General features: G+C 45.7%; 1 protein-coding gene across 1 annotated transcript in view; it reads right to left on the bottom strand.

The window, feature by feature from the left end:
- Nucleotides 1–4952: 4952 nt before the first annotated feature.
- Nucleotides 4953–8455, bottom strand: part of ATP7A (ATPase copper transporting alpha) — a 28577-nt gene continuing 25074 nt past the window's right edge. Inside the window, exon 23 of the mRNA XM_040083853.2 lies at nt 4953–8371. Within this exon, the coding sequence (XP_039939787.1) occupies nt 8095–8371 (277 nt within the window). The 3' untranslated portion in view covers nt 4953–8094. The remainder of the gene's footprint in view (nt 8372–8455) is intronic.

Raw genomic sequence — 8455 nt, 5'->3', positions numbered from 1 at the left:
CCACCCTCACAGGGAAGCTTTTTTCCCTAATACCTGATCTCAACCTACTCTCTTTCCGTTTGAATCCATTCCTCCTTGTCCTGTCACTTCAGGCCTTTGTACATAGTGTTTCTCCTTCTTTCTAGTAGGCTGCCTTCAGGTACTGGAAGGCCACAAAGCCTTTTTGTCCAGGCTGAGCAATCCCAGTTCTCTCAGCCTTTCCTCATAGGAGCAGCATTCCATCCCTCATGCCACCTCTGGACTTGCTCCGTGTCCTCCCTGTGCAGGGGACCCCAGAGCTGGAGGCAATCCTAACCCTGCTCTCCATCACGTCAAAGCCCTTCCCTGTCCTGCCCCTCCATGCCTTCGTGCAGGTTGTTGTGTGCAGTCAGAAATCACCTGCCCCAACATACGTGCAGCCTCGAACGCGCTGCGGTGGGCTGTGCGTTGGGGGACAATAGCAGAGTGCCATGCACTGTACTGGGTGAAAAAGCAGCTCATGGTCTTTTGTCGTTTGTCCATAGGATAGGCCTTTCTGTTGCTGACAGGGTTGCTTTTTTTTTTTTTGCCACGCTCACAAAAATGTACAGACACCGCTGAGAAAGCGGAGAGGACAAAATCTGTTCTCTGCTGACAGAATGGTGCTGGAGAGTCCAGAGAAGGGCATCAGAGCTGGGTAAGGGTCTGGAGAGTCAGTCCTGTGAGAGGCAGCTGAGGGAGCTGGGGAAGGGGCTCAGCCTGGAGAAAAGGAGGCTCAGGAGGGACTTTGTGTCTCTTTGCAACTCCCTGACAGGAGGGGACAGCCTGGGAGGTCGGACTCTGCTCCCAGGGAACAGGGACAGGAGGAGAGGGAAACAGCCTCCAGTTGTGCCATGGGGGGGCTCAGGAAGAATTTCCCATGGAAAATGTTGTTAAGCATTGCAATGGGCTGCCTGGGGAGGTGCAGAGTCACCATCACTGGAGGCGTTCAAGGAAGGACTGGATGTGGCACTCAGTGCTCTGGTCTTACTGATAAGGTGGTGATCAGTCAAAGATCACATCCAATGGTCTCAGAGGTCTTTTCCAACTTAAATGATTCTCTGGTTCAAATGAGCATGCACTGACAAGAAATGAAACACAAAGCTACCTAGAGAGCCAGACTAAAGCACTGCTCACAAATGGGTGAGAACACCCAGCCTGAGGCAGAAGGGTGGGAGTCTCCTGCTGCAAGACTTGTCAGAAAGCTCAGGAAAGCCTGGATGGGCCTCCAAGACATGTTAAAGGTGTCGGTCCCAACAGCGATAAACCCTGAAACACACCAGTGGGAACAAACTGACATGCTCATACTGCTGTAAATCTACAGTCAAGGCTCCAATTAATTTAGGTCCAGTATTGGTCTCAGTGTTGACTGCAGGGTAAATCAGGGGGGTACCCGGGGTCCCTCCTGTGGTGTAGCAAATCAGACCCAACCTTGCAGTCACCAGTGGGCAGGGATGTCCGGAAGTGTCAGTGTGAATCCAGCCTTCACCAAGGCCTGAGAGTCAAATCCTAAACTGGTCCTGAGTGCAGCCTCCCCTCAGGAGCTGGGATCAGCTGCTCCAGGCACAGCTGGCCAGAGCCACTTCTACCTGCCAAGCCAGAAGCACAAGTGACAGCAGGTGAACAAACCTCAGAGGGACTCCAGTGAGGAGATAAGGAAGGGGCTTTCTCTGGATCCACAGGAGCTGTAACTATTTAACTGTTCTGAAATTAATCCCTTTCCTTCTTCCTGTACTACTTCACGCTGTGCTGCATTCTCCGAAGGCAAAGGTTAAATTCCTCGATGCTGACTCAGAAAGGAAAGCTCTTCCCAGCTGCAGGCCACAACCCAGCCCTTGCAGCACCTCCTGCTTTCCCTGGGAAATGGGTTCATTCATTAGGACAAGGCTTTAATTTCAAAAGCTTGCCTGTCACCTTCTAGGAGTGAAAAAAGTGTGGAGCAGGAAAGTCACAGTGTGTGGTGGCACCAACATAATGACCTGAGCACCCACAGCGATTCAGGACAGCTGTGTGCCACAGCTGAGGGGAAAAGGGACAGCAGGACACTGGTGAATCCCCGGGTAGACAGGACATTCAGCAATAAAGGACTAAGCAAGCCATAAATAAAAATTACTAAAAAAAACCTAAAAAATAAAAAAAATTACTAAAATTTACTACATAAAAATTACTAAGAGTACTCTACGCAATAGAACCAACTCCCTATATCCCATAGGTTAGGAGAGTGTTGGATAAGAAGTCTGGAGCAATCTTGGTGCGCTTCTAAAGATCATTGTTCTGGCAGACGTGCAGCCATAGCTCATTCAGTGCTGTCTGGTTTTGTCCTTGTTTGCTTTTCCCGCATTATTTTGTGTGAAGAACGTGAGATAGAGGGATGGGGAGGATGTCACATGAGAGCTTGAGGTGGCAGAACAGTTACAGACTGGAAATTGCCCAGGCATGAGAACTTGTATCTTATAAAAGGAGTTACAAAGGGGAATACAGATACGCAGTCAAACCTCACTTCCACGCTTGAGTCACCTCTCTGTCCTTCCCTCCTGTTGTGAAATATTCAGAATATACTGCAAATATTTAAAGAAAAAGAGCCCATGCAAACAGTTCAAGCCCTGCACTTTTAAATTAACCAGCGCAGCAAAGGCAGGAGGGCAAAGGGCTGGTAATGACAAACCCAAAGAGCTGGGGTTAGGCCTGTGACCACCCAAGGAAGTCATTCCCAGGAATATGAAGCAGCAGCTGTACTTTAGACTGGCACAGCCCTCTCCTGCATCATCCTGCTTCATTTATCCAACAGGAACAGGACTGTGCAAGTTCAGGCAGACCACAGGCTTTGGTGCACTGGGGTATGTTTGTGAGCTGTGGTTTGGAAAGCAAGGATCTGCATCTCCATCTGTGTCCCGTGACCCAGGCTGCAGAAACTTCCTGCTTTTAGAACCACCCGCTGCAGTTTAAGGCTGCAGCACAAGGTCTGAGTGCTCTGCTCTCCTTGCAGTGGGAGATGGTCAATATTCCAGCACAGGGATCGTGCAGGAAAGGTAAAGAGAATCCAGTCTGGAGCTGTGGGAAAAGCTGCCTGAAAGACAGGCACTGTGCTAAGAGAATAAAGGCACTGTGCTCAGAGAATAAAGGCAGACATCTCCTGGCTGCTCCCTCACCTGGCCAATGCCTGCACAATCTCATTCCCAACACCAGGGACAAAGGGCTTCAGGCTGTCCATGCATGAAATTAAATGAGGGGTTAATTAAAAAATGCTGAAGAATCCTCTGTGTCTCTTTTTCCTGCAGCTGAGATTGTGTGTGTGTGTGTGTGTACAGCTCTTCAATTCTCCTTAAAATTTTTATTTTAGAGATGTGTTTAATGGGATACAGACAACCCTATCTTACCTGGTCAGCAGTTTTCCTTCATGACCAAGCAGACACGGTGCAAATTCACAGCTACTACTTAAATTGTCCAGTCAGCTGGAAGGGGAAAAAAACAACCAAAAAAACCTCACATTGCCCATGGCACAGCTCTGCTATCAAGGCAGATGCTGAATCTGTAATGAGAGTCTGACCTTAAGGGTTTGTCATATTGCTCTGCAGAGTTGTGGTCTAAAAACGTTACTTTAAAAGGGCAAAAAAAAAGCAGCAGCATCTTAAAAGATGATGTAGCCACCCTGAAGTGAAAGCATCTAGGGAGTGATTCAAAAATCCATGCAGGAAGTGCACGCTGGTAAAATGGAAAATGGATTCTATCAAGGCTGAGAAGGTGATGTTGGAGGCAGCAGCTGCAGAGGCTCCAATGTTAACCCTGCCTGTGGCAGGGACACAGCATTGCTCTGTCTCTAGTGCCACACAGTAAGTTTTAAATTAACATAAATCCTAGCATTATTTACAGTATCATTTTCTATCAGAGCCCTTAAAGGTTGTATTCGTTGCACTGATTTTTACAACGCAGAATGAACCTCAATTTGGTCACATCATTCACCCCTTTTTCCCTAACAAAACACTGCCATGGGAAGTGAGAGCTCACTGCCACCAAGGGAGGTGAGGCTGCTCTACTAAACTGAGCTCAAGAAAAACTGAAATCAACAGCTTGGAACAGAATTGACTCTGGGACAGCTCATGTGTTCACTTAGGAAACATCACTGACACTTTAAAACTCCAGGAGAGACTTAACAATTTTTAATTCTATATTAAAGTTGGTGTTTCTTGAATCACAGTGAAGGGTGTTGGCCAGACAAATGCAGAGATTTTTCTATCACACATTAGTCCATAGGATTTAGGGCCTCCTGGCTCCTTAATGAGGTTTAGGTTTGGCTTTTTTATTAATTTATTTTTAATTCAGTCAGAGCTGAAACAAAACAGTTCCATTTGGAAAGAGAAGGTTCATGCACTGCCTTAACCAAAACCAACTCAAGGCCTAAATTAAACAGTGCCAAATATTTTGGTTACTATTTTTGTACAACAAACCTGCATTTTCCAAACCACAGGTGCTAAAACTGTAGGTCTCCACACCTGATGGAGCATACTAGGCTGAGACAGTCCAAGGGGATGAAATTACAGGGTTGGATCTTAAGGAAAAGCAAAATTCCTCATCTTGGAAACACTTGGATACAACTTGAACCTGACTGTGCTCAGTCACACCCAGTGACAGAACAAGGGTCAACAGGCACAAACTAAAAATATGGGAAATTTCATCCTAAAACAAGAGAGCCCTTTTTACTGAAAGGGTGAGTGACCCCTGGAGATGCCTGCCCAGGGGGTGTGGAGATGTTACAAACCTCAGCCCTGGGGGAGCAGCTCTGGCTCTGCTGGGACAGGTTTTGTCTGGGTGACCTCCAGCAGCCTCTGCTCTTCCCCCAGTTGCTAACACAGGGCTGCTCCTACACGAGATTATCCCACAATTTCCCAACTTTCACCAGCCCCACTTACCCACAGCTCTACAGGTTCAGTGTTTAACAGAGCTGGAACTACACCTAAACCCCAGTCCTTGGCCTTTTGCTGAGACAGCTACAAATATTTAAAGGAGATGAAAGAACATGATTTAAAACAGCCTTCGGACGCTACATTTTTATTACAGAGCTTATAATTGCCATTAGAATGATGGAGGCACGGTCTTGAAAGAATAGGAGACGTGAGACAACATGTTTTGAGATGCAAAGAACTGTAACAGCCCTACATTAACATTGCAACCAGCATTCACTTCTCCCTAAAGCATTCTCTTCATCCCTAAAACTGAATAACAAAAATTCTCCAGTTTAAAACATTTTAAAAGAAAATTCTAAAAAAAAAAGTTGAAAGTTCTAGGCAAAAAGAGTAAGTGTAGTATTTAATAAATAAGTGTTTTCTTGCTTCCATTGTGTTTTCTGGCAACTTCACATTCTTTTTTTTTTTGTATAAAATTTCAAGTGTTTTAATCTCTTTTAAAAGTAATTTTGGTAAGATTCAAAGAGTAACTTTTAAAGCCTGGAGCATATGTACTTTTTTATTAAATAGAGGACAGGTTTATAAATAGCTAGACACAGAAAACAATAAAATAGACAAATGAGGAGTACAATATTGTTTGTAGCTGACTGTTTCCAAGTGATAGTTTGGATTCAGAAATTTAAAGTGTCTCCAACAGAAGCAACCTATTTACAAATTAAAACATTTACATTTGGGAAAACACTGAGCTCCCACACATGATTCCACTTGCACTGTACATTCAAGCTGAAAGGGATTTTGGTTCTTCAATGTAAAGCACCTTTTGTAATATTTTCATCACAAGATAAACATCCTGGAAGTCATTACCTCAGCCTTGGGGAGTGCTGGACAGAGAACCTGCTATGAAAAATCTGAGTTTATCACAACCACCTTGGGCTCAGTTATTTCCTCTGGCTGTCCCTACAAGCTGCTCTCACATCGCTCCCAGCCAGCAGCTGCTGTTCCTTATTCCCTGATAATCATCTTGAAACTCTTGAAGTGTCCTGGTTTCGAAAAAAAACCTTATTTTGCTGTACCTGGATCAAACACTGAGTTTCACAGAACATGATAAAGCCTAGAAAAAAACACCTGTGCTGGGAAAAAGTTGGAGGTAAAGCCGTGAACATTCAAGCTACAAAGCATTTGGACAACGAAAGGTTGAAGACAAAGTGCTCTAAAAATATATTTGGAAATTGTTTGACAGGTTCTTAATGCTGCTTTACTTACTGACCAGGAATTTGAACCTGAATTAGCTCCCTGTTTCCTGCAGGGGGAGGGTGATGTGGCATTTCCATGCCATCCACTCCCACCCCAAGGAGTGACTGAGACCACCCACAGCACAGACAGAAATATGTAAACACCTCCCTTTCACCTGCACAACCCTGCCAAGAACACGCAGAAGGAGGGTGGATAAACAAGACAGCTGGAATCTCTGCACGACTGTGAAGCACTGAAACCCATCCTGACACCATCCAACAGCTTTGGGTAACGATCTGCTTTGTAAGAACAGCTCTGCTGCTGCAGACTGAGAACAGAACCATGAAATGGCTGTGCAGTGATGGATCTCAGCACGTAACAACGCCACACATTACATACAGGTATAATATAATTTATAAAAATACTCTGTGTTCACGTAGAGATATTAAGAACCCAAATCCTGCTACAGAAATATTGTGTTTCTTGAACCGGCAGCACGTGACAGTGCTCTCTTCACTGCAATACAGGTACCCTGATTTCCTAACAACACAGCCCCCAGCACAGCTCTTCTGCTCTCACACCACGAGATTTTTCTGGTGGTTCTCAGATAAAATGCAAGAGCTGTTTACTCAGGACTTTTTACATACACAATCTATGCCCTGACATCAGGCTTTGAGTTAAAAAGCAGAACGTTAAAGAGAATCTCTTTGTCTTCACCAAACTGACTATTTCTCCTCTACAAGCACAACTGGTGCACATTTACCTCATGGAGTGGAGTTCATAGTAAAATTCAATATTACTGAACCCAGCAACTGCTGTTAACAACTGCCTCAGCAGTGGATGGGGAGAGCAAGGTTCTGTGAGTAACAAACAGCTACTCCTGATGAGCATCTCTTTGTCACTGAGGATATTTTTGATATTAATGATTTCATGATCAAAGGCTGCATTTTGATATTGCAGTTCATCAACAAAAGACAACTGTCTGAATTCACAGTGCCTGGATCTGCACAGACCAAGCAGAGGGAGTTTGGATCAACCCATGCAGAGATGCTGGGCCATTCCCAGAACACAGACATTTACAAGCAAAGCCTGAACTGTAAAGATTTTAAAGGCAGTCTGTGACAAACACCCCAGGTTCATTGAAGGAGTGCCAGTAGATCCTGGGGGTGAGCTGAGCACTGTTCCTTCCTAAAGCTGAACACTTTGGCTAAAACCACCTCACACTGATATTGCATTCAGGTGTTGCAGGAGTTTTTGGCTTAGGAGAGGTTGGGAAGGAGCAAACCTCCCAACCCAGAGGATCTTCAGGCAGTCTCAGGGCAGAGAGTCCTGGGCAGGATGAGCAGAGCTCAGTGTGGGTACGGCCCCAACCTCCCCAATTTCTGCCACGCAGGAATCCGGATCCCACGGAGGTGATATGAAGCCTGGAGTGTTAAAAGCTGGAGCCAGATGTTGACAACAAGAAAAGGCATTTGAGAGGATCCATTTCTGGCAGAAGGCAGGCTGTGGGAGTGAGAGGGTTCTGAAGTAAGGCACATCTCTCTGCAAACAGAACCGTCAGGATTTTGCAGAAGCAAATTCACAATTTTTAAACACAGTACTGAACTCTAATATGCATAAAATAGCCTGGTATAAGGCTGGGAAATCAGTTTCTGCTTCCTTAGTTTCCATACTTGTACTTTGACAATTTGCCAAAGTAAATGCTATGCTGCAAGCTCCGTGGGATGGGAACACAGCCCTGTTTGTGAGCATCAACAGCCCCGCACCAGATATTTTTGGTAAGTCTAGACTGAAAAACCACAAAAGACCCTGGAAAGTCACTGCAAAAGCTACCTCTACACTGAAGAAGAAACGCACCCAGAAGACCTCCACAAGGATCAGGACACGCACAGACCTCACAGCATCTGTTTTGGTTGTGTTTTTCGCTTGTTTTGCCTCAGTGGAGTTGGGAGGAGCGAGTCTTTCATAAGGCTGTGTCATCATCTTCTCCAAAATCCCCCACCAGGAGCGAGTGTTTGTCCGGCTCGCTGAGGACCACGCTGTTCACGGAGCGCTTGTCTGACAGCAGGGAGTTGATGGAGGCCCTGCTGTAGGTGATGATTCGATCCAGCAGGCTCAGCTTGGGCGAGGCAGCGCCGCTCTCATCGATCCCCACGTGGACGCTGATCTCCGATGGGCTCTTGTGCCTCAGCTGACCCCGGGCACGGAACTCCAGCTTCTCAGAACTTGGCTTCTGGTACCTAAGGAAGGAGAACCCAAAATATACCAATACCTGTACACTGAAATATGTACATGTATGTAAATACATGTACACTGAAATGTGG

This window comes from Hirundo rustica, chromosome 21, assembly GCF_015227805.2.
Source record: "Hirundo rustica isolate bHirRus1 chromosome 21, bHirRus1.pri.v3, whole genome shotgun sequence".
Lineage (NCBI taxonomy): Eukaryota > Metazoa > Chordata > Aves > Passeriformes > Hirundinidae > Hirundo > Hirundo rustica.
The sequence above is the reverse complement of the archived record's forward strand: the minus strand, read 5'-3'. Positions and strand labels throughout refer to the sequence as shown.